Source organism: Symphalangus syndactylus, chromosome 6 (genome assembly GCF_028878055.3).
Source record: "Symphalangus syndactylus isolate Jambi chromosome 6, NHGRI_mSymSyn1-v2.1_pri, whole genome shotgun sequence".
In the NCBI taxonomy this organism is placed as follows: Eukaryota; Metazoa; Chordata; class Mammalia; order Primates; family Hylobatidae; genus Symphalangus; species Symphalangus syndactylus.
In genome coordinates, this window is record NC_072428.2 from 125,647,351 (window position 1) to 125,673,083 (window position 25,733).

The window sequence follows — 25,733 nt, forward strand, 5'->3', positions numbered from 1 at the left end:
GCACAGTCTCAGCTCACTGCAACCCCTGCCTCCGGTTCAAGTGATTCTCGTGCTGCAGCCTCCCAAGTGGCTGGCATCACCACCACACCTGGCTAATTTTTGTATTTTTAGTAACGGCAAGGTTTCACCATGTTGGCAAAGCTGGTCTCAAATTCCTGGCTTCAAGTGATCTGCCCACTTCAGCCTCCCAAAGTGTTGGGATTACAGGTGTGAGCCACTGCACCCGGCTTTTTTAAACATTTAGATTCATTTAATAGGTAAATTGCATGTCACGGGTTTGTAGCTTATTCTTTCAGAAACTCTTGCATTATCTGTAGACGTGGACGTAAATATCCACCTCATAGGGTTTTCATAAAAAATAATTGAGATAATGTATGTAATGTTGCACAGTGCTTTGCAGACTATCTAATAAATAGTAGCTATCAGTACAAACTTGTTGCTTTTTGGCTAGTTCTGCAGTCACTTTTGGAATCAGCTTATGAATCACACAAAAAATTTGTCATTATTCTGTAGTCACTGTTTTTGATACTGATGAAAATTTACAGTATCCACCTGGATCACCATCTGGCTCACAAGGTTTGATCTTGAATTGTTAGCACAATGAACTACAGCCTCAAAGGATGAAAGTTTACCTTGCGGGTATTAAAAATGCTAGAAGCTTAGAAAGCTGTTTCCAAAGAGGGATTCCTTGTTACCAACCGTGATAGCATTGCTATGGTGTGCGTGGTCTCCCAGAGTGGCTGCTTTGCGATTGGAGGTCACTTAGCTATTAGAAGGATAGGTCTCTTTATATTATACCTCGTAAACAAGGCTCATTTGGACTTAGGGCTTCCCTTAGAGGTGACACTTAACCTTGCCAAGGGGATCATTTCTACCAGTGGGATCCATCTAGCAGATCAGTTCTTAAATTCAGCTTCATCATGTAAACGGCTACACAGTGCAGGCTGACTTTGCATTCACCATTCAGATAACCCTCTCCTAGTTTTATGTTCTTGGCAGCAGTGAAAAGGACCTCAGAGTTCTCAGGCAAGATGATCTTCACTGAGCTATATGTTGGAGGAACCCAGAACCATCATAGTTTTAGGGTGTAGTTGAAAATCCTTACTGTGAATGGGGTTTGTGGCACTGAAAGTTACCCCTTCCCTAGAAATTTTGTAGGAACCCTTGCCACACAGATCAATGGAGCAGTGGGAAGAAGCACCACAAGACAGGCCTTTTTTTTTCCTTTAAAAAATGTTTGAAAGCTCCTACTAATATGGTTAGGAAAACTTCTGCCGCATCTGACCATAAAATGAGAGTTGCTCAAAATACTCGTGCAGATTACTCTGACATGTGAAATACAAGACTTCTGGATTGATGCTGGAAACTTAATAAATACAGTGAACTTGAAAAGCTTATCCCTAAACTGTAATCCTCCCAAACAAAACAAAAACAAAGCAAGAAAAAAAGCCTTATTTAAAGTTGTCAGAAGAGGCTGAATTTTATGAAGTTACCAAAATTATATCTTTAGACTTTTCTTCTGATTTGGTATTTTATGTATTTAAGCAGTTACCTGATTCTGACTTAAAGGAGCAATTTTATTTCTCTTTTTCTAACTCATTTACCCAATGAGTTTGTGTGACTATAGAGAAAAGTAGGCTGTGTGGTTTTTCTAGTTGTCTATACACGTTGCCTCATAGAGCATATGTACACATGTGTAATGTTTTCATTTCCACTAACCCGTTCACTCCCTAGCTACTATGCTGTTGTTTGTTTTTCTGCTGAGGTCTCCCACATTTTTAATGCCTTTTCTGAGTTATTCCTCCTGAAGGAACGTTATATACTGTACTGGAGCAAATGAGGCTTTTCTTAAACTTCCAGTCTTGGGTTTTGCATGTAGCATTTCCATTCCTTACAGATGAATGAGTTCTTTTTTCCCTATTGACTATTAGGGCATTGCCTTGCGGAAAGGAATAGGGTGGTGAAGGGAAAATATTTTGAGATCTTGCCTGCTCTTAATAGGGAGTTTGTGACACTTAGATTTTCAAGTGTTCAGTTTATACCTTTCCCAAATCTGGTTGCAGTGTATTTAGTCAAGCATTGAAGACCTAACATATGGCGTGTTTTGCAAGGCACAGGGAAAGAAAAACGAACTGAGAACAGTGAGACCTTGTGGAAGTTCCCAGGGTGGGACATTGCAAACCCTGGGTCCTGGGCCTGCCTGAATCACAGCCTCGGTGGGAGGATCTTATGAAAGGTACAGTGCAGTTGCATCATCTTACACAATTGTACAGGACTGGGACCAAAAAAGATGCCATGTAAATAGTGCATGCAATTGTGTTCAGTGTTTGTTCAGTGAGGACAGCCCCACTGAGCTACCTGTGTACTCAGGTGGTCTTGGTTCCCTTTGCATTCTAATGGTTTGAGTTTCTTGCTGTACTGAGAGTGATTCTAGTGTTTAGAGACTTTTTCAAACATCATGGTCCCCAGATGTGAAGCCAGCTACCTCATTTATTGTATAGATGAACAAACAGATTTGTTCTGATGTTGGAAGGAAAACTAGCTGCTTTTGATTTATTAAAAGATGGTACATGAGTGTCTGTGATATGTAAATGCTAATGTGAAAGATTGTATACCATGTACTTAATGTCTGACTTAGTGGAATTTCAAAGGCAACTTTGACTAAGCAAATTTGATAAAGAATTGACTTAAGAATAAGATGCAACTATACTTAGTGCCTTTGGCTCACAATTTCATCATCCATAAAATATTAGAAGATAAAATTAAATTATATTTGCAAGACACAAGACTATTAAGGAGGGCTAGAAGTTATCCAACAGTGGAGTGATTTAGATGACAAAGAGTTATTAATCATATTTGCCATTTCCTGTCACTGGAATGGGTAACCTTGCTTGGCTTGCATCTCCAGATCTGGGAAAGAACAGTGCTGTGCTTGAGAGCAGTTTAGTAGACCAGACTGAAATAAACGCGCTTTCTAAATTGGCTAGTTGAATGCATTCACTACTCGGAGCACCTGGCAGCAGTTGCTGGCACAGCTTTCCCTTCAGGAGTGAGTCAGGTTCTCACATAGTTGAATACTGGCCAGTAATTCTAAGTCCACTTAATTCTAAATCAACTTTTCTTTCTCTTTTTACTTATACTCCCAGAATCTTACTGATTGCACCTTTGTCCTATTGTCTGACTTAGGGGCAAAGGATCTGTGTTCTGTGATGGTTCATAAATGTGATATTTGGCTGCTCTGATAATAAGAGTAACACCCTGACTCTTTTGAAAATTTAAAGCAAATGACTTTAGAGATGTTGGCTGGATCAAATCAGCTGTAGTGTACCTAACATTGGTATTTCATTTGGGCCTGTGAGGTCTTAACTATTACATTGGACAAATAATTTTGGTCTAACTCACAGGGCAGAAGCACTGATGTTCCTGTTAACCATGGTCAGTCACATTCTGTGGTTGGAGCACATGTTTGTGGTGGTTTCTTTTGCTCCAAAAGAAACTTTACAACTCACGGATGCTTGATCAATTAAGGGAGTGATTTTATAGATAAATTATTATGGGAAAACTGCACATGCTATCAGTAGTAACTTAAAATCACTTAAAACAGTGCAGTAATTGTAGGGGACTCCCTTTCCCCTAAGCAACTGATGGGAGAAATAAAAAATATGTAACACTAACAAACTAGAGGGATTGAGAGCTATCGCCAGTCACGTAGCAAGGATATCTGTCATGGAGAAAATGGCATGGTCTTCAGGAGGAGAAAGAAGCCTTGATTTCCAGACAGGTTTTTTTCTCTTGGGACACATTTATTGAGCATTTACAGCTCACCACATTGTAGAAGTTGCTGGGGGATTTCAAGAGCAATAGACAGCTCTTCTCCCTCAAGGGGCTCATGTAGGGAGGTATAGGAAGTGACAGATGTGTTTGGACCTTTGGCTACTACCTAATACTTTGTTTTCTCAGGAACAAACTACTTATTAAATCCAGAAGCAAGCCAGTCTAATATAACAATAGTGCTGTAGTCTTAATTATAGTTTTGATTTCCCTTATAAGACACGTAGGAAAGTTTTCCCTCCCTCCCAAAACTTAACCAAAGCAATAGTATTTGTGGTTAGTGACAGGTGGAGAGAGAGATGTTAATCGCAGTGTATCTTCTTTCTTGACTTCCCTTTCCTTTTGAGACGGAGCCTCTCTCTGTTGCCCAGGCTGGAGTGCAATGGTGCGATCTCAGCTCACTGCAACCTCTGCCTCCCGGGTTCAAGCGATTCTTCTGCCTTAGCCTCCTGAGTAGCTGGGATTACAGGTGTGCCCCACCACGCCCGGCTAATTTTTGTATTTTTAGTAGAGTCAGGGTTTCACCATGTTGGTCAGGCTGGCCTTGAACTCCTGACCTCATGATCCGCTTGCCTCAGCCTCCCAAAGTGCTGAGATTATAGGCATGAGCCACTGCGCCCGGCCAACTTCCCTTTCCTTTGACTAATAGAACAACACCAGCCTCTTTCTGAAAGGGAACACTATATCTTTATGGGAATTTGGTGCCAAGGTAAAGGGGAGCCATTGAGGAGAGATGCTTAAAAGGGAATGAAAGTAGTGATGAAAGAGTACTGATTGCAATGAAGAAGACCTACTACAAATGCCTTCTTGTGGAGAGAACTTAGGATAGAAGCACTTAAGAGAAAGGAGCTGACGGCTGGGCGTGGGGCTCACGCCTGTAATCCCAGCACTTTGGGAGGCTGAGGCAGGTGGATCACCTGAGGTCAGGAGTTGGAGACCAGCCTAGCCAACACGTTGAAACCCCATCTCTACTAAAAATACAAAAAACCAGCTGGGCGTCGTGGCACGTACCTGTAATCCCAGCTACTCAGGAGGTTAAGACAGTAGAATCGCTTGAACCTGGGAGTGGAGGTTGCAGTGAGCTGAGATCGTGTCACTGCCCTCCAGCCTGGGCAACAGAACGAGACTCCATCTCAAAAAAAAAAAAAAAAAAAAGACACAAAGGAGCTGACATTAGGTTTCAAGTTCTGGGTGAGGTTTTCCACAAAAAAGATGTCACTGGTTTCACTCTGCCTCGGTAGGATGACTTGGGTATCTTTCCACTCCTAAGAAGGTATTAAGAATAACATAAAACCTAGTGAGTTTGCAAGGCTTAGCCTCTGAAGGGTGACTAAGACAGGCTTTCTTTTCCTGTCTTCAGAATGAATGGATTACAAAGACTAGATACAACTTTAGGTTTTCTTTGTCTTCTTTTTTTTAACTTAATTTTTATTTTCTTTTTCTTTTTCTGTGAGCCTATGGCTTGTATTGAAACTTTAGGTTTTCTTGAGCTGTGGTGCTGAGGGTGGGAAGAAGACACTAACAGCGAAGCATGTGTTTGTGGTTGTTGGAGGATTCCTGCAGGTCACTCGAGGTGGCAGAATCTTCTGGTGGAGGGATGCCCTCTGGCGTGGGTCTGGGGTTGTGTGCTCCTGGTGGTCCTAGTGGTTGTCTTTGCCTGTGGTCCAGATTCTGCTGGGTACTGGCAGCTCCTGTGGTTGGGCCAGTTTGTACACTTGGCATTAGGCTTGATCAGTGATGTTGCTGACCCTCGCCCATGCTGGGTAAGTGTCCAGGTGGAAGAGGCTAACTCCCCAGGTGTTGATGGCCACCATTACTATCACCAATCCAATAACGTTGACTCCCAGGCCAGCTTTCACCTGTAGGACACAAACCAGCACACCCTAGTCCCTCTGACCAGCAGCAGCACAGATCCCCAAGTCTCCCTTCTGTTCCCGCAGCCTATGCCTTGTGGCCCAGATTAGTTCCCAGTTGCTGCCTGGCGTGCTGTAGCATTGCCTTGTAGGGTGCACAGGACTGTGGAAGGACGGGAAAGGGACAATTAGAGTCATCTCCACTTCATGCTTACAGCACTCTCACTAGGTTTCAAGTGGAAGCCTAGAAGGTATGTTAGTTACTTGGAACACCCACTCTGTGGAACGTGAAGAGGTGTTTCTGCAGCTTACTGATAGGGAAATGTGCTAAACAAAACTAACCAGATCTCTGTAAAGCAGGAACTTCTCAGAGCCCCTATGCGCTAATACAGGGAACTTGTAGGAGGGGCTATATTACATGGAGCCTTTGCTACTGTTACCTTTTTTTAAGGAACAGCTCGTGGAAATAGTGTACCTTGAGTTCACCTGGGGAAACAGTTCAGCTGCCTCAGCTCAGCTCTTCCTCAGGAAGGGGACACAGGCGTGCTAGCTGGAATGGGGCCTTTGCTTCTTTCCTCTGAGGGAATTACACCTCAGTGACTGACCCTTTTCACTTCTGCCTTGACACTGACACTCACAGGCTGAAGTGGGGGATGTGAGGGATGATGGGCTGGCAGAGCCAGATGGAAAAATGTGTCCTGTAAGGATAGCTGGCATCATCCCAAGGAGTAACCAGGTATATAGCGTGTAGCCAAGACAAGTCACTAGCTGGCGTTAAGTTGGGAAAATTGCAAGGGGAAAGTGGATGCTGGGAAATTGTTTCAAGTAAATGGCTAGACGTGTCCTCTCTCTCCTGCCGTCTGGTGGGGACCCCCTGGGCATTTTGGTATGGAGGACAGCCCATGTTTCCCCACAGGTGAGAGGGCAGGTTCTAGCAGGGCTAAATTAAGGAGTGTTAGAGTTGAAAGGGACCCCTTGGAGCATCCAGCTGGAACCTGGTCATTCAGCAGATGAGGAAATTGAAGTCAAGGTGGTGCCCAAGCTGGGAATAGAACCAAAGACTGGCTCACTTCTTGTCAACCTAGTACCTTTGAAAATTACTGCTTCTGATCATTTGATTCCAGTGTAGAAAGCTAGGGGTCAGTGGTGGGGGCATACAGCAGAGGAAACGGGAGACAGGAGAGCTGGGGTAGAGCTCAGCGTGAGCAGACTGAGGGTTACGCAGTAAGATGGGAGGGGAGAGGGATGGCCGGGACACTCCATTCCAGGAAGTATCACGGATGACTTAGATGAGCAGTTCGAACAGTCGAAAGGACCTTAATAGGCTGGGCGCGGTGGCTCACACCTGTAATCCCATTACTTCGGGAGGCCAAGGCAGGTGGATCACCTGAAGCCAGTAGTTCAAGACCAGCCTGACCAACATGGTGAAACCCCATCTTTACTAAAAACACAAGAATTAGCTGGGCATGGTGGCGCACACCTGTAGTCCAAGTTACTCTGGAGGCTGAGGCATGAGAATCACTTGAACCCGGGAGGCAGAGGTTGCAGTGAGCTGAGATTGTACCACTGAACTCCAGCCTGGGTGAGAGTGAGATTCTGTCTCAAAAAAAAAAGGATAAAAAAGGACCTGAATATCTGCCACCAGCCTGAAACTTTTTCTTCCTTTCCTCTATTTGTTACTTTGCAGGGCTGCCGAGAACAAATTTGCCTCCCATGAAAAAAATTGTCAGACCATCAGTAATTTGTATCAGTGTTTTCCATCCTCTCCCCCACCCCCTCAGCCCTGGATATTAAGTATAGCAGCAGGTATATAGGTAGAGGAGTAGAAGGTAGGTAGGCCCAACACTAAAGTCAGCAGCAAAATATCTCAAAGCCATCTTTTGTGAGCCCAGCTGAAAATGAAAATGAATGGTGGATGCTTCATTTTCCATTGTTGCTTCAGGGGTTTCTTGCCTGGGCCGGGGTGAGGGGTGAGTTGAGCAGAGGAATCCTGTTTTCTCAAAATACCTTTCACCCTAGGTTCATACACTTTCTCATTCTCATCTTCTGTGAATAAACCAGTAGCTTTCTCAATGAATGTCTCCACTGGCCTAATGAAGAAACGAAGGCAAAACTTGTTTGCACAGGCTCATGCCTTCTGGAACTGGGCCACAGCTTGTCTGTTCCAGCTTTCTCTACCTAGGTACCCACTTCATTCCAGGGAAGGGGTGGGGGAGAACACATTCTTGCTATCCTTGGTGCTGATAGACCAACCAAAAACCTTTTTATAGGTGCTATTCTTGCTACCACACTGGGTTTAGTGTTGACAGGCCAGGGATACTGCTACAAAATAAGCTTTGAAAGAAGGCTGCAGAGCTGGTCATCCCTGTCCTCATGGCAGCTGGGCCTGGCAGGGAGAGGGCACCCCAACTCACCATATCTTTGATCTGGCAGTGCCCATAGCTGAAGACGATGGCATTAGGGGGATTGCCCACAGGCAGCATCACTGCAAAGGAGATGCACATGGTGACTGGGATCAGGGTGTAGAGGGGGTTAATGTGCAGCGTTTCAGACTAGAAGAGAGAATTCACAGAAACATTCACGAGATTAGGCTTGCATTTCCTGTGCTTTATGTCACGAGCATGCTTTAATGATGACTTGGTGCTGGCTAACCTTAGCAGGACACTATGTGGAGGGGTAGTTAGGTCTCTGCCCTCTGGGGCATGCAGTCCCTTGACAACCTGAATAGGCTAACGTTGCTCACTTGCTCCACATGGAAATATGGCTTTGAGTTATTCCCTAGAAGGGATGTTTGATTTTTTTGGTGTTATTCTAAGGAATTGGTTTCTAAACTTTATTCTTTAGCTGAGACTTCCTTTCCTTAAACTCAAATCTCATGAATAGGTTTTTTTGATTGAAGTGGGGATCCCTCAGTCTTAGGGTACAGAACTAAGGTGGTTTTTTTTTCTAGGGAAGATAATTGTTTTATATGGGATTTGAATCCATGGTCCTGCTCTCAATGTTGCCAAGTTTTAACTGCACTCTCTTGCTCGCACAAGCAAGATGACGGAAGGGAGGAGAAGTTGGGGTCATCTGAGCAATGAGCAGAGAGTATGGCGCTGGGGTTAGAAAGAGCAGTAGGAGACTATGTTGCTGGGGTCGGGAGGGGCCTTCATTTCCTGGATTCTGCCTCCCAGAATGGGACAGATGAAGCATTGGGTCAGATGCGTCACCTTTCCGGCTGCTTGGCCAGGCTAAGATCTGGCCATTGCTCCCCTCCCTTATTCTATTCACAACAAATTGGTCTGAGGCTGTGGAGCAAAGCTGACCTTACTCCCAATCCTCAGAACTTCCCGGAGGACAGTGAAATTCAGTGGAGGCTGTGATGATTGTCTGAGTTGTGATCTCAGTCTTTGCAGCTGTGTGTGTTTTACCTCCATTTTCTGTGGCTACCTCTTTGGCCCTACTCAGGTTTTATCTCAGGAGAGAAAGTTTGATAATGATTGCAGGGAATTGAAATGATAGAGTTTGAAGATTATTTTGCATGTTCTTTGGTTTCCACTCAGGGCTGCCCCTAAACTAATCCTACTCTTTTGGACAAGGATTTCTAGAATTCTTGCTATGATTTATTCGTGTATCTTTTTATTTACTAGTTGCTATTTGAAAAACTTCATTTTTCAAAATAGGAATTGAACACCAATGAGTGAAGGCTGTGGGCAGTAACCAGAGGAGAGGGTACAGCTACAGAAGCTGCCCTGAGCCAGGCCTGCCACTCCAGGCCCCTGGGACAGCCTGTCTGGATGTCTGGGAGCCCTGCACTACTCACCAGGCTGCACAGGATGGGCAGGAAGATGGTGATGGTTGCTGGGTTGCTCACAAACTCAGTGACAATGGACACGAGGATGCATGCCAGCAGGGTGACAGCCCACGGCGGGAGGCTGCTCAGGGACAACATCTGGTTCCCAATCCATGTAGAGAGGCCAGAGCTCTGTAGGAAGAGGTGTTACAGTAAGAAGAAAGGAGGAGAAGCACATCCCAGCTAGAGATCTTAGACTTCAGAAGGTCAGGGATGTTGGAAGGCTGGATGACCAGGGATCCTCTCTGATCTTTAGTCTGGCTGGAACCAGAGGTGTTCCTAATTTTTATGATTTGATCATTTTTGTAGTTCAGAAAACTGGTTTTTATGATTGCACAACATTCAGTGTTTGGGTTTCGTCATGGGATGTGGAGAGCCACCTACCCTAATTGCCATGATCCTTCTTAGGACTTTGCCATGACAACTTGTCAGAGGTTAGAGATCTTTGCTCCTCAACTTCAATCTCATTACCCTTTCTCTAGCCTCTGACATCCTTACCCTGTGCATTGATTCGACAATGCCCTTCACAAAGTGCCAAGTATAGCCCTTTATTCTGCTTTTGAAATCAGTTTATTTTGTTACCTAAAAAAGGGAAAAATTTATCAACATCTATAGATAGTATCCTTTCCTGTGTTTTTAGGGAGATGAACAGGCAGGGCTGAGCACTGGAGGTTTTACAGGAGTAATAAAATAGAGGGGGATAAAAGTCTATTTCCACTTAGTGGAGAAGGTGCCTCCTAAGTGCCATGGAGGCTGGTCATTCAGCCCCAACCTGTTTTAGGTTCAAATCTCATCATGGCTGACATTAGTTCTACTCTCTGTCAGGAATTTTTTTTTAATTAAGAGGAGGGTCTTGCTCTATTGCCCAGGGTCCAGGATGAGTGCAGCGGCATGATCACAGCTCACTGCAGTCTCAACCTCCTGGGTTCAAGCAGTCCTCCCACCTCAGCCTTCTAAGTAGCTGGGACCACAGGCACATACCATCACACCCTGTTCTTTTTATTTGTAGAGACAGAGTCTTTCCATGTTGCCCAGGCCTGTTTGAGACAGGCCTCAATCGCTCAAGCGATTCTCCCACGTTGGTCTCCCAAAGTGCTGGGATTATAGGTGTGAGCCACCGCACCTGGCCTGCCAGTGCTTTTTGAAGACACAGATATGAAGGCATATTGACCATCCTGAATTTATTCCACTAGCAACAGTTACACACATCCACTTAAATAAATGAACATTCTGGCTGGGTGAGGTAGCTCACACCTGTAATCCCAGCACTTTAGGAGGCTGAGAAAGGTGGATCACTTGAAGTCAGGAGTTTGAGACCAGCCTGGCCAACGTGGTGAAACCCTACCTTTACTAAAAATACAAAAATTAGCCAGGTGTGGTGGCATGCGCCTGTAATCCCAGCTATTCAGGAGGCGGAGGCAGGAGAATTGCTTGAACCCGGGAGGCAGAGGTTGCAGTGAGCCAAGATTGTGCCATTGCACTCCAGCCTGGGTGACAGAGTGAGACTCTGTCTCAAAAAAAAAAATAAATAAATAAATATTCCCACTTGGAATGATTCATTTGGTTGGAAGATGTTCACCTGCAAATAGGGAGGGCTACCTCCCTCTCCTAAAAAATGAAAGGTATCATTGAGTTTTGTATTAAAAACTCCAGGTTGCCATATGCATCCTGCCTCCCTTCCTCTCTCTCTTCTATGGTGACAGGCTCTGCCTTTTCCCATGGTACCCTAGAAACTGCGAATGCAATGACAATATGGAGAGCAGGGGCAGAAAGCAAGGTGAGACATTTATGATTCCTCAAGCTCTTAAGTCCTGCTACGCATGTTTTACTATTAAAGACCGCCTTCCCTACACTGCCAGCATGTTACTTTTTCTCCTCTCTTCCAAATTCATCAAAAGCTCATTTCATCTCTAGAGTACCCTGGCCACCTCCTGGCAAGCTCATAGACAACTGAGGACCAAAGGCCTTCAGAATTCTCTTTGTTGTAGCCACTTCACCTTGTAGAACTTTTCTTCCTTTTTTTCCTCTCAACTCACTGAGAGCTTACAAACCCAATATGTGCAGACTGCATCAATTAATGCTTGTTTCAGAGCCCCAAGGCCTCCAGGAACTCTGTAATTGTTCCCTCTGGTAACACATTAAACCTCGCTCATTGGACAGAGGCAGGGGAGGAACAGCAGTTAGTTGAATGGAAATGGTACATTATATGAAGAGATGGAGTTTTACTTAACATGTTATCCAAATAGTACTGGTAAGTAAAGTGAAATAATTTTTTTTTCTTTTTGCGACAGAGTTGGGCTCTGTCACCCAAGCTGGAGTGCAGTGGCACCATCTCAGCTCACTGCAACCTCCGCCTCCCAGGTCCAAGTGATTCTCATGCCTCAGCCTCTCGGGTAGCTAGGATTACAGGCGTGCACTACCATCCCTGGCTAAATTTTTTTTTTTTTTTTGAGAGGAAGTCTCACTCTGTTGCCCAGGCTGGAGTGCAGTGGTGTGATCTCGGCTCACCGCAACCTCTGCCTCCCAGGTTCAAGCAATTCTGCGGCCTCAGCCTCCCAAGTAGCTGGGATTACAGGCGCCTGCCACCACACCCAGCTAATTTTTGTATTTTTAGTAGAGATGAGGTTTCACCATGCTGGCCAGGCTGGTCTCAAACTCCTGATCTCAGGTGATCCACCCACCTTGGCCTCCCCAAGTGCTGGGATTACAGGCATGATCCACTGTGCCCAGTCCCTGGAGTTTTGCTTTTGTCACCCAGGCTGGAGTGCAGTGGTGTGATCTCCGCTCACTGCAACCTCCTCCTCCTGGGTTCAAGTGATTCTCCTGCCTCAGCCTCCCAAGTAGCTGGGATTACAAGTGTCCGCCACCACGCCTAGCTAATTTTTGTATTTTTAGTAGAGACAGCATTTCACCATGTTGGCCAGGCTGGCCTCAAACTCCTGGCCTCAAATGATCCTCCTGCCTCAGCCTCCTTAAGTGCTGGGATTACAGGCGTGAGTCACCATGCCCAGCCTAGTAAAGTGAAATAATTTATTGGCAATTATTTTTCCAGCAGAACTATTTTATACTATGATTTGAAATAAATTAGACTTCAAAGTTAGACAAAAACACAATCAAAGGAAGTCTTAATTCTTTAAACTTTTGGTATGAAAACATTTCACAATGGATTTTCTTCACTAATGTCAAAACTGAAATTATTTCAAACTCTGTAGGAATCACATATATGCTACCTAAATTATTATTAGAATTAGTAGAGGCAGTAGGCTTTACAGAAATAACTGTACTATCTCTAATGTGTGCACAATTTTGTTTTTGTTGTTTTTTTTGTTTTTTTGTTTTTGTTTTTTGTTTTGGTGGCAGGGGATAGGGTCTTCCTCTGTCTTCCAGGCTGGAGTGCAATGGTGGGATCTTGGCTCACTGCAGCTTTGAATTCCTGGGCTCAAGCAATCCTCTTACCTCAACTTCCTGAGTCGCTGGGACTACAGGTATGCACCACCACCCTGGGCTAATTTTTGATTTTGTAGAGATAGGATCTTACTATGTTGCCTAGGCTAGTCTCAAACTCCTGGACTCAAGCAATCCTCCCGCCATGGCCTCCCAAAGTGCTGGGATTACAGACTTAAGCCACTGTGCCCAGCCCAATTTTGGTTAAAAAAAAATAAAATCTTGCCAGGCCAATCTTGTCAGAGGCCAAAACTAACAACTGAAATTCAATAAAGATAAATATAAATATCCCCAACTTGGAATGAGAAATATTGATAGCGTATATATAGGATGGGTTGAAGGTCCAGCAATGATGAACAGTTAAAAGAATGAAGGGTTCTAATTGACTGCAGTTTTAGTATAATTGTTGACATGAGTGCCAAGGATGCTTTATAAAAGCTTCCATAAAAATGCAGGGTGCTGCTTGAATCAGAGGTGAGAGATGGGGCTTGGGTAATATAACTACTCTACTTGGCAGTAGACTGACCACCTCGTGGACCATGTTTGAATAAGGCCAAGTGTAGTGAGTCCTGAGGAGAGAGACCAGATGGTATGGGTCACTACTTCTTGATTTTTTTCATGTTAATAATTATTAGCTAGGAGCAGGTCCCAGAGAACAGAGCTGGAGCCAACAGTGAACAGACAACATGCAGAAGACCTGAGCTGGAAATAAGGAACAATTATTCTCATTCCCTGCACAGGGAGTACCTTGTCAGTGGAAGTGTCCAAGCCAGAGGTGCCATGGAGGGGAATCTCACCATTGACAGGAGATAGGACTCATTGTTTTCTAAGGTTCTCCTTAGTGTAGTATTCTGGGACCTTATTATTAATAATGCAGATAGTATTTTGGGCCATCAAAAGTGAACCAAGCCGGGCGCAGTGCCTCGTGCCTGCAATCTCAGTACTTTGGGAGGTCAAGGTGGGTGGATCACTTGAGGCCAGGAGTTCGAGACCAGCCTGGCCAACATGGTGAAACTCCATCTTTACTAAAAATACAAAAATTAAGCTGGGTGTGGCGGCATGTGTTGTGATCCCAGCTACTCGGGAGGCTGAGGCATGAGAATTGCTTAAACCTGGGAGGCAGGGGTTGCAGTGAGCTGAGATGGCGCCATTGCACACCAGCCTAGGTGACAGAGTGAGACTCTGTCTCAAAAAAAAAAAAAAAAAAAAAAAAAAGAACCAAGTTTAGCATGGGATAATGCATGTAGACAAGGTGGAGGGAGAAATAGTCTGAACCTTAACCTAATTCATTCTTAAGATTGTTTTCTATTTTATGGAGGGCTAACACTTTAGGAAATTCAACCATCCCCTCACATCCCCACCCCACTTAAAAGATCTCATCCAAAATCCCATCCAATCAGAAAATCAAGAAGCATTTACATCAGCTTTAGCCTAGATTTTCCAAAGGGGCTCAGTCTATGTATTGTGGACAGACAGTTCACCATGTGTCACTTGGAGCACCTCTGGTCCCTTACAGAGATCTCCTATTACCACTCCTGTTACCTATTACCTATGTCTATCTCCTGTTACCATCTCCTATTGCCACTGTCAAATCCCAGAAGGAGATGGCTACAAACTCTAATAAACCTTTTGCTTGTAGCAGCATGGGCCCCATAGATGAACTATCAATGCCCATGTGTCATGACTGTGTGGCACAGCTGATCTGTTCCTCTGTTCCTAGTAGCGCTAACTGAGAAGCTTAGGGCAAGAGAGGACATCCATCCTGCTCTATTGCTTCCATTCCCAGGGACTCTGTGAACATTCTCAGCTGCTTTGAGTCTTTCCTCCCATGCCTATAATGGCTCATTAGGTAAAGATGCTGGAAAAGTATTTGACCCATAAGAACAGAATTCAAGCCGGGTGCAGTGGCTCACGCCTGTCATCCCAGCATTTTGGGAGGCCGAGGCGGGTGGATCACTTGAGGTCAGGAGTTCGAGACCAGCCTGGCCAACATGGTGAAACCCTGTCTTTACTAAAAATACAAAAATTAGCTGGCATCATGGTGCACGTCTGTAGTCCTAGCTACTTGGGAGACTGAGGCAGGAGAATTGCTTGAACCCAGGAGACAGAGGTTGCAGTGAGCTCAGATTGTGCCACTGCACTCCAGCCTGGGCGACAGAGCAAGACTCTGTCCCCCCCACAAAAAAAAAACAAACAAACCCAAAGAAACAGAATTCAAGAATTACCTTGCTACCAGAAGCCAGAGCATAGCCTCCCCCAACCAGAATGACAATCTCCCAGGGCATGGTCTTCTGGAAGTCCTTCCACGTGATGATGGGCTCGGTCCCCAGTGAGTGCTCCTGGTTCTTTCCTGGATTAGAGAGAGATGTAAAGCCAGATAAACCCTGATGGGCGTGATTTGTGGAGATAGGAGCCTAATTGGTGAAGTGGATGATTTGGGATACGGCTATTTGGGGGGGTGGGAATCTGAAGGACCTTGGTAAATCTCTTTGGGAGTATTAGTCTGATTTGGGTATTCTTCAACGAGAGCTACCCGCAATTTCTTCCCTTCTCTCACCATCATTCTTTGTCCCAAAGCAGGGCTTCTTCGCTGGAATGAGGAAGAGGAGGAAGCCAAGGAAGACAGAGACTGTGGCATCAGTGCGGTAGCCTTTCCTAGTAAAGAGACAAGCATAGCTGAGGAGAAGGGTCAGGAATTTTCAGGAGTAACATGATGTCTCGGAGCAGTCTGTCTGAACACAGTGCCTCTTTTTAGGACTTATCTAGAGGTGACATTAACCTTACTACTTGCCAGTTGCTGCCACGCTATCCACTTTGGATTTAATGGGCAATGGTGAATGTCTGGAGGCAGGGCCTGGCTAGAGTAGATGTCTTAGTGTGAATTTATGAGCCGGTTAATTGGGGCAAGTCCTAGATGGAGTGATCAGGAGTGGAGTTGGTTAGATAAAGGAGAATAGAAGAGGATGAGACTTCTTTCCTATGAAGGCCACACCTCCATGTGCCTCCCTTCTCAAGTGAGAAGTTGATTTCTTCTTTACAGTTGGTACTTTATAGATGTTTCCTCCTTTAACTTTCATAACCACCTATGAGGTAACCAAGGTTCCAAGAGCTTATGTAATGAGACTACATGCAGCACTGGATCCCAACCCCAGACCGGGACTTCAAAGAGTGTTTTTCCTTCCTGATTTCACACTGCAGCCTCCCTAAAAAGAGTCCCGGGGAATGAAATCTTCCTGGCTTCATATCTGCCCCTGAGAGTCTATGAGGTCTTGCCTGAAGAATTGGGGTGAGGGGGTTGTTCTTAAGGAGGAAATGATATCACTTACTTTTCAAAGAAAGAATCCCAGCCAGGGACAAAGCCAGGCTCCCGGGTAAACCACAGTACGGTCATCAGGATGAAGAAAAATCCAGTCACCATTTCAGGGTAGCTATAAAATAAAACAGAAAGACCCACTCAGGAACTGAGAAATTTCTAGCTTTTTCACTTTGCTTCTGGAAGCTTCTGTATTTAGAGTTTCAATACCCTAGACATAAAACACACTCACTGCCTAACCACTATGAATGGCTGACAGTGAGATGAGGAGAAGACTGAGTGGCCCCAGAAAATATGACATTAACCATGTTCCTGGAGAAACTTCGGTAGAAAGGGCAAGAGAACACAGCACTGTACATTTGTAAAAGAATTTCAAATACAGCCTACAAGGAGAGTGCAGTGAAATAGGCAGCCCCAAACACTGTGCTGGTGGGAGGAGGAATTGCTACAACCTTTTTGAGGCCATTTGATGATACACATCAGAAGCCTTAAAGTTGGTCATTCCCTGGCCGGGTGTGGTGGCCCATGCCCGTAATCCCAGCACTTTGGGAGGCCGAGGTGAGCGGATCACGAGGTCAGGAGATGGAGACCATCTTGGCTAACACAGTGAAACCCCATCTCTACTAAAAATTCAAAAAATAATCTGGGCATGGTGGCACGTGCCTGTAGTCCCAGTTACTTAGGAGGCTGAGATAGGAGAATCGCTTGAACCCGGGAGGTGGAGGTTGCAGTGAGCCAAGATTATGCCACTGCACTCTAGACTGGGCAACAGGGCGAGACTGCATCCCCCCCCAAAAAAAAAAAAAGTTGGTCATTCCCATTATCTAACCAGAAATGCATACTGAGACATTAATTACCTATTAAAAAATGGAAGCATCCTCTATATCCAATGATATTTCATGACACTGAATACATTTTGATACAACTCTATGTTAAAATGAGATGCATCCACTGATAATCCCATTTCCACAGCAGAGTTAAGGATGTGGAACGTACTGTACTGAGAGTACGATGTTGGCTTGGGAAAGGCAAGGTATACAACAGTTTCAGTGTGGACTGAATTTTACCAAAAATACGTAAGAGTTTTGCACAAAAAAGCATGGAAAGAAGTGTTAACATTTGTTAACACGGGGTACTAAGAATCCAGTCAATTTTAATTTTTTTCTTGTACTGTCTTGTATTTTTGAAATGTTCTATAATGAACATGTATTCCTTTTATAACTTAAAGCTTTAAATAAGACAGTGTCTACCTGGATTGTTTTATGCAAAGTTGTATGTGCCAGTTGCTATAAAAGGAGAAATAGCACTAAATAGGAAGCTAGGTCCCTGTGGAAAAGCTGATGGAAGTGGCTGAGGATTGGTTAGTGATTTCTTGGACGCTCTCTCTCCAAGTCTGTCTTTGATACGGCCTTATACCCTAAATATAGCACAGAGTCTCCCATCTCCCTGGGAGTGATAACTGGACCACTGTGGTGGTGCGTCTGAGCAATGAGAGGTGGCCTGGCTTTGGAAGGAATTCACATTTTCCAAGAGGGTGGCTGTGCTGTCTTTCCCATCTTCTGCCTCTGTCTGCCCCATGGTCAGCACTCCATCCCATGCCATGGCTATACCTTAGACTCCGAATAGAGCAGAGGGGAAGGGTGGCCACCTGAAATCTGGGCCAGCTTGGCTTTGGCATTAAATAGCATCTTCTAAAGGCCTGATTCAGAGTTGTGGAAAATTCTCCCAGTGTCAGGGATTGTCAAGAACAAGGCTGCTCCTGTGCTCACTTTACCTGCTGTGTTTCTGCTGGAGGAGGAGAGAAGAGGAATGGCTGATTTTTACCTAATGTCTCCCAGCTTTTCATATTCTTCTTGGATCCTCTTCTCTGACAACTGTTCCCTTTTGGTCTTCTTCTTCTTGCTCAGAGAGCAGGTCTCTTTAAAACTGAGAAGGGAGAATGAGCAAATGATTAAAGAAAACACACTTCTGAGGCCCAGAGATCACATGCTCTATCCCTCTATCCCCCACCTATTCATATGGCTTTTATCTGCCACATTATCCGGCCTCTCATCAACCTTCTCCCGTAGCCTACTGGGGATATCCATCTGGGTCTGTCCCTGGTATATTGGTGTGAAGTGATGTCTCAGGGACTTGTGCAAGTGTATTCATGTGGGGTCATTTCTACCTACTTGTCTTTTATGTAAGTAAAATAATCAGTGTAATGTGGTATATGTGTCTAGATGTATAAACTAAAACTTTTATTCCACTATGTGTCTAGATGTATAACTAACATTTTTACTCCAGAGAAGCTTTGTCTCTAGCCAAACAAACACACAAACATCTGCATATATGGAACACACAGTGTTAGTTTTATATTAGCAATACTGGAGTTAAGAAGTGTATAGTTATCATTGGTTTGACAACAGTCTGAGTAAAAAGAAAAGTCAGAGAACATTTCTTGACCAATGGGAGCATTGGGTTATATGGACTAATAACAAAACATTATATTATCTTCCCTTATGTGTTTGAAACCGATGAAATTTGGAGTAGACTAACTTGTTATTTTGAGGCATATGAGCATATTTTATTCAGGCTACTAAGTATAAATCACCCATGCCTATAAAGTTTAACCTAATGCAAATTCTACTTGGAGTCATATTTTTTATTTCCTATTTCTTGGAGTAATTGGAAGTGCTCTATATGCTTTGAGAGCAATAAAACGACATTAAATACTCTTCACGTCAGACTTTGTATAAACTGGACAGGCTCTCTAACCATTTAGTTGGAATTAAGAACATTTCATTGTAGAGCTGAGAGTGAAGTGCAGAGTTCACAAATGTTTAGAATGTCTAGAAGAGACAGCACCTGACTCTCAGACCAGACCACTGCATTCTCCTTGGGCATCCTCTGTGGTTACTTGGCAGTCCCCCTTGCACAGAGCCATCCAGGGCCCATGCCATGGCCTTTGGATCAACAGGGGGGCCTCAGTGCTTTGCTGAAAGGGCCCTGGGACTCACTTGCAGCCCAGGAACAGCCAGTGCATCCAGAACCAGCTGACCACCAGCATGATGAGGGATATGGGGAAGCTGAAGAGGAACCAGGTGCCAAAGTTCACCACCTCTGCGGCTGGATACTGGCTGGAGGGTAAAGAACCAGGTCAGCAATTAGAAAAGGGAGGGTTTCCGTATGGTATTTTGGGGTAGTATGCCAAATGCTCCCTAAAACATATAGCTGGGCTAAGTGGGGAGATAATGATAATGATATGGTAAAACATTGTCTAGGATTCATTTAGTTGACAGTTGCAATTGTACAGAGCCCAGACAAGAATCATGAAACTAGCTAACAAAAGGAATCAAAACAACTAAAATTAATATCATTAAAGTGTATATACCTTGCACTCAAGAGAATGACTCAGGACGTATTTGCCCTTAAAGATTCTGCTAAGTTTATTCATCTGGTTTTCAAGGCAACAGAAAATGGAGCAGCTTGGTATACTTTGTTTCTGAAATCACCAAAGGAATGTAAGTTTTGACTGGGGGACAATTCTGGAGAATCTGGAGCTGTAGGGCTTAATGAAGTTTTTAGATATTAACGGTGCCCATAAGAGAACCAGGACTTGGAATCTCCAAATCTTTATCAACATCCACTGGTCTCAGGGTAGAGGGGATTTGTATGGGGAACTGCTCATTCATCAGCAGGCAGAGCTGTGGCCTCCCAGCCCAAGTGCTGTTTCCTGGGGAGCCTGGATGGACCACGTGAGAGCTGTGGCTTTTGCCTAGGCAAGGCTCAGGCCTAAATGACCTATGCTGTGTTTTCGTTGGGTCTCTGTTTTTGGGGCTGGGCGTAAAACTCCTCAAGGTGTGAGACATCCCTCTATCAATGATACCTTCTCCCAGATCTTTACCTTCCCTCTCATCTGGATCATCCCTACCAGCATTTAAATGTCTCCCATCTTGAAAACTCCGTCTTGACCCTGCTTTACTTTCCTTTTATTTATTTATTTATTTTTTGAGACAGAGTCTTGCTCTGTCGCTCAGGCTGGAGTGCAGTGGTATGATCTCAGCTCACTGCAACTTCTGCCTTCTGGGTTCAAGCGATTCTGTTGCCTCAGCCTCCCAAGTAGCTGGGATTACAGGAGCACACCACCATGCCCGGCTAATTTTTGTATTTTTAGTAGAGACGGGGTTTCGCCATGTTGGCCAGGCTGGTTTCGAACTGCTGACCTCCGGTGATCTGCCTGCCTTGGCCTCCCAAAATGCTGGGATTACGGGTATGAGCCACAGTGCCCGTCCCCTACTTTCCTTTTATTATCATCCCACGTCTCTCCTTCCCTTCACAGTCAGCTCTCCATTTTCTCACTTCTATCTTAGTCCTCAACTCACCAGAATCTGGCTGCTTCTCCCACCACTTGACCAAGGTCCTCTTGCCTACATCATTAGTAACCTCCATGTCACCAAATCTAATGGATACATTTTCATCCTTCCTTTGCATCATCATTCATTGACATTAAATATTGTAGGCACTTCCTTTTTCTTGAAATACTTTCCTCCCTTGGGTAGAGTGGTACCAGATTTCCCTTTCCTCTCTGTTGTCTAATACTGTTTCCTTCTGTCCATTAAATATGTGAGCTTAATATTTATGTCCTCTGTTCTCCTTACTCTGTATATTCTAAGTAGTTTCTTCCACTCCCGTAGCTTCCCTTACCAGGAGGCAAAATGAATATGTGGCCCCTTTACCCAAAGGTTATTATGAATATCCAGGCAGGGACAGCAGAGCATTAAACCAAGTGTGACGCCTGTCTGGGCATGGTGGCCCTGTTTCCCTGTGCAGGCGGCACGCCCATGACCCCTGCCCTGCAGTGGTCTTCAAATCTATGCCTTCAGCCTAAACATTAATATTTCCCTTGACATTCACAGGTCTGTTTTCACCTGGACATCTCAGCCTCTATGCCAATTTTTCCAACACCCCATTCCTCCTCTTTCCCCTCTATTCTTTCACCTGCCAAGGGCAGGAGCCTGAGAGGCAGACGCGGCCTTTCCCTCTCTCAGGCCCTGTCTAACCTTCCCAAGACCCAGCAAGTGACCTCTGAGTTTCCCTTAAACCTGACTGTTCCTCCTCCCCACCGCGCTGTCAGCCAAGCCACCGGCTGCCCTGGACAACTTTGCAGCAGTGTCCTGAATTGCCTTCCTGCTGTCTGCTTTCTCCTTTCCAATCTGTTCTCCTTTTTTTTTTCTTTTTCATCCAGAATGAGTTTTCAAAACTATAAATCTGACCACCTCACTCCCTGCTTTAAATTCTTTAAAAGCATCTCAGAGCCTTTCAGATGTGGTCCAAGTTCCTCAGTGGGTCTTGCCAAGCCCTGGAGATCTGCCCGTCCAGCTCTCTGGCCTCCTCTTACTCTCTGTCGTTTTCTTTTATGTGCTCTGCTGTCCTGCCTCGGAGCCCTCCTACGCACTGTTTTCTTTGTCTGGATAATCTCCCTTCATCTAGTTTACTCCCGTCCTTCAGGTTTCCACATGGTCGCCTCTTCAGGGAGGCATTTCCTCCCTGCAAATGGGCGAGCTCCCCCAGCAGGGCTCTCCCTGCAGAGTCCTGGACTTCTCCAGTCTCACTTAGCTATAATGACTTATTTCCCCCTTTTTTCCTTTTTTAAATTTTTATTTATCTATTTTTTGAGATGGAGTCTTGCTCTGTCACCCAGGCTGAAGTGCAGTGGCACGATCTTCGCTCACTGCAACCTCTGCCTCCTGGGCTCAAGTGATTCTCCTGCCTCAGCCTCCTAAGTAGCAGGGATTACAGGCACCTGCCACCATGCCTGGTTAACTTTTGTATTTTTAGTAGAGATGGGGTTTCACCATGTTGGCCAGGCTGGTCTTGAACTCCTGACCTCAAGTGATCTGCCTGCCTTGGCCTCCCAGAGTGCTGGGATTACAGGTGTGAGCCACCGCGCTGGGACTTTTTTTTTTTTTGAGATGGAATCTTGCCCTGTCGCCCAGGCTGGAGTGCAGTGGCACGATCTTGGCTCACTGCAACCTCTGCCTCCCAGGTTCAAGTGATTCTCCTACCTCAGCCTCCTGAATAGCTGGGATTACAGGTGTGCGCCACCACACCCGGCTCATTTTTGTATTTTTAGTAGTGACAGGGTTTCACCATGTTGGTCAGGCTGGTCTAGAGATCCTGACCTTGTGATCCGCCCGCCTCGGCCTCCTAAAGTGCTGGGATTACAGGCATGAGCCGCTGCGCCCAGCCTTTTCTTTGTTTTTGTTTTTTAAATAGAGACACTGTCTTGCTCTATCGCTCAGGCTGGAGTTCAGTGGTGGGATCATGGCTCACCGTAACCTCAAATTCCTGGGCTCCACAATTCTGTCTCAACCTCCTGAGTAGCTGGGACTGTATACAGGTGCGTGTCACCATGCTCAGCTAATTTTTTAATGTTTTCTAGAGACAGGGTCTCACTATGTTGCCCAGGCTGTTTTCGAACTCCTAGGCTCAAGCAATCCCCCCGCTTTGGCCTCCCAATGTGCTGTATTACAGATATGAGCCACTGTGCTCAGCCTGTTTTTCCCTCTTTCTACAGAAACTCTTCTATTCTCATTTTCTACCATATCTCTAGCACCTAGTCCAGTTCCTGACACACAGTGGTGGTTAGTAAATATTTGACCAAGTGAATCACTTACTTGTTGAAGTGTTCCAGGAAGATGAGGCTGGTGGAGGTGCCGATGATGGTGGTCAGGCCGCCAATGGTAGCGGAGTAGGATATGCTCAGGGAGAGGCACTTGCAGATCATCTGGTCGTGGTGGGACCTGTACTTTCTGTTCAGCTTCTGCTTCCTGGGGCTGGGGGTCAAGACTTGTGGCTTTTCCTAACAAAGGAAAATCAGTGAATCTCTCCAGCCCAGCTTGGGCTGTCTGGCTGAAGCATGAGAGGCAGGAGGCACCATGGTACAGCAGAAAGAATTTGAGCTTGGGTGTCAGAAAGACAATCACAGTTTCTACCATTTATCAACTTGGGCATGCATCTGAGCTGCAGTTTCTTCTTTGTAAAATGGTGGAAACCATATTTTCTCTGCTGAATTGTTGTGAAGAGTAAATGAAGTAATATACGTAAAGCACTTAGAACACTTCCTGGCATTTAATGAATGGTAGGCTATTATTATTTTTGTGATTAATGTTATTATTGACAGCATGGCTTGTTTTTTATTCGAACTCCAGTAAAACTGGTGTCACTCCACATTGTGTTTGAATAACAAACAGATGTTATTCCTGTAGAGTTAGAATGACAGGATTTGGCCTTCCCCTCAGGCCCTTTCTAATCCTACCAAGACCCATCAAGCTACCTCTGAATATCTCTCAAATCTGGCCATTCGAGTCCATCAAGCCCTGATGGAGAGATGACTAAAAAATACACCTGGATTACATAAAAACCCTAGTCTTCATTGGGAAGAGGGTTGAAGTGTGATTCTTTTCTCCTTGCCTGACTTTTCCTCTTTACTTTTTTCTTCCCCCTTGCAGATAAACTTCAGCTTAGTTGTGGTCCTCTCTGGGCTTGCTTGCTCCAGATGACAGCCTTTCAGGGTCAGAGAGTTTGCTGAACTCTGGTCTCAAGTGTTGCCTGAAGAAGCAAGTCCCTCCTGTTCCCTTCACACCTGGCCACCTTCACTGATTCTTCATGAGACTGGGAAGGTCCTGGTGCAACTGTCAGCAAGTCAAGTCATGAAAGAACCAATGGGGAAGCGCCACCTTGCCACATCTCTCAAAGCCCTTTCCCACTGCCCCGTCTTCCTAGTGGGGCCGAAGTATGGCTGACCCTTCCAGACCTCTAAAAGATCCATTGATCAACAGAGCTGGAAGAGACCTCAGAGATTCTTTGGTCCAGTGGTTTTCCACAATCCTTTCTTCTAGTGAAATTTTACACAGAATAGTATAAGTGTAGCAATTGGATACATCCTTTTTTTTTTGAGACAGGGTTTCACTCTGTTGCCCAGGCTAGAGTGCAGTGGTGCCATCATAGCTCACTGCAGCCCTGACCTCCTGGGCTCAAGTGATCCTCCTACCTCAGCCTCCTGAGTAGCTGGGACTACAGGCATGCACCACCATGCCAGCTAATGATTTTACTTTTATTTTTAGTAGAGATGAGGTCTGGCTGTGTTTCCCAGGCTGGTCTTGAATTCCTGAGCTCAAGTATCCTCCTGCCTTGGCCTCCCAAAGTGCTGAGCCACCACACCTGGCTGGCATGCATCCAATTTTGTAATTGGAAGTATATTGATGGGTTAATTGCATGTCGTCAAGGAGACTTGGATTTGAATCAGAATGCTCCCCTATCTAGTTCCTTGGCCTTGGGTTACGATTTCATCTCTGCCTTGTTTGCAAAAATGGAGCTCAAAATCACTACCTCATTGAGCCAAGACCATAGAAAAAATGCTGACTGCAATGATTGATACATAATAAGCATTTAATATATGGTGGCAGTTATTTATGATGATGGATATTAAACAAGTGAGACTGTTCTGATGAACACAGACATTTGAAATCAAGGGTCGTAAGTGACAGTTGCTATTTTACACAAGCCTCAACATTCATTCATTTGACTTCTGCATTTTGTTTCAGAGGAATCGTGCCAGGAAGACAATTATTAGTTCAGAAAAGCAGGTGCCTTACAATCTTAGGATACTCAAATAAAATATTTGCAGCGTCCCTGAAGCACCTTTGAAGACTAGTTTGAGGACCTCTGATCTACACCAACTCTCAGCTTTTATAGTTGAAGACACTGGGGCTCAGGCATGGACTGTCTTGCTACAGTCAAGTGAGCTTGATGTCTCACCTCCATGGTGCACACAGGCCAGACATGTATGTGGGTAATGAGTGCCTGGTGACAGCTCACTAGCCTGACTCCCTTACGACTTCAAGACCAGTGCCCTTGGGAAGCAGTTCACAGCGTTTCATGTAGGAAACAGGGCCAGAAGGGGCCATTCTATTACCTGGGATGGGTGTTGCTTCTTGCCCTGGTGTTGGTTTGCAGTTTTGATGGGGTTGGTGATCGAGGGCACACCATTCAGGTTCTGTTGGGACAAAGGCCATCTCACTATTAGGAAGAGGAAGTGGTGAGCCAAGTGCCTCGAGAAGGACTACCTAGTCATCCCAGGGCCACCCCATGCCTCAGCACTGTGGGAACCAGAGGCCAGAAGCCAGGGGGAGCATGTACACCAGGTCACCTCAGCCAGGCCTGCCCCGCCCAGCCTGGTGTCAAGCTCTCCACTTGAAGAGACTTTGAAACTAGGCAGAACATGGCTCTGCCCTTAGAGGATAGCCAGCCTTTCTGGGACTTTATTAGCTAATGAAGAACCCTTTATATATAAGATGAAAAAAAAGAAAATGAAAAAAAAAATCACAACCAAGTCCACAGTTTTTTTGTTTGTTTTAGAGACAGGGTCTCACTATGTTGTCCAGGCTGGGGTCAAACTTCTGGGCCACAGCGA

At 45.1% G+C, this 25,733-nt stretch overlaps 1 protein-coding gene and 1 long non-coding RNA gene across 3 annotated transcripts in view; one reads left to right on the forward strand and one right to left on the reverse strand.

The window, feature by feature from the left end:
* The first annotated feature begins 1,559 nt into the window (after positions 1-1,559).
* On the forward strand, positions 1,560-18,899 carry LOC129485047 (uncharacterized). Its single transcript, XR_008658609.2, has 4 exons — positions 1,560-2,236; positions 11,223-11,296; positions 12,880-13,004; positions 15,544-18,899. It is a non-coding gene; the product is annotated as an uncharacterized lncRNA (long non-coding RNA).
* The window catches only part of SLC13A4 (solute carrier family 13 member 4), a 47,728-nt gene continuing 25,790 nt past the window's right edge, over positions 3,796-25,733 (reverse strand). For both annotated transcript variants that reach the window (XM_055284136.2, XM_055284135.2), the window contains exons 7-16: positions 25,236-25,316; positions 22,936-23,120; positions 19,276-19,395; positions 18,101-18,202; positions 16,290-16,391; positions 15,521-15,618; positions 15,189-15,313; positions 9,490-9,651; positions 8,099-8,236; positions 3,796-5,690 (exon numbers count right to left, since the gene is read on the reverse strand). In XM_055284136.2, the coding sequence (XP_055140111.1) occupies positions 5,553-5,690; positions 8,099-8,236; positions 9,490-9,651; positions 15,189-15,313; positions 15,521-15,618; positions 16,290-16,391; positions 18,101-18,202; positions 19,276-19,395; positions 22,936-23,120; positions 25,236-25,316 (1,251 nt within the window). In that variant the 3' untranslated portion in view covers positions 3,796-5,552. The remainder of the gene's footprint in view (positions 5,691-8,098; positions 8,237-9,489; positions 9,652-15,188; positions 15,314-15,520; positions 15,619-16,289; positions 16,392-18,100; positions 18,203-19,275; positions 19,396-22,935; positions 23,121-25,235; positions 25,317-25,733) is intronic.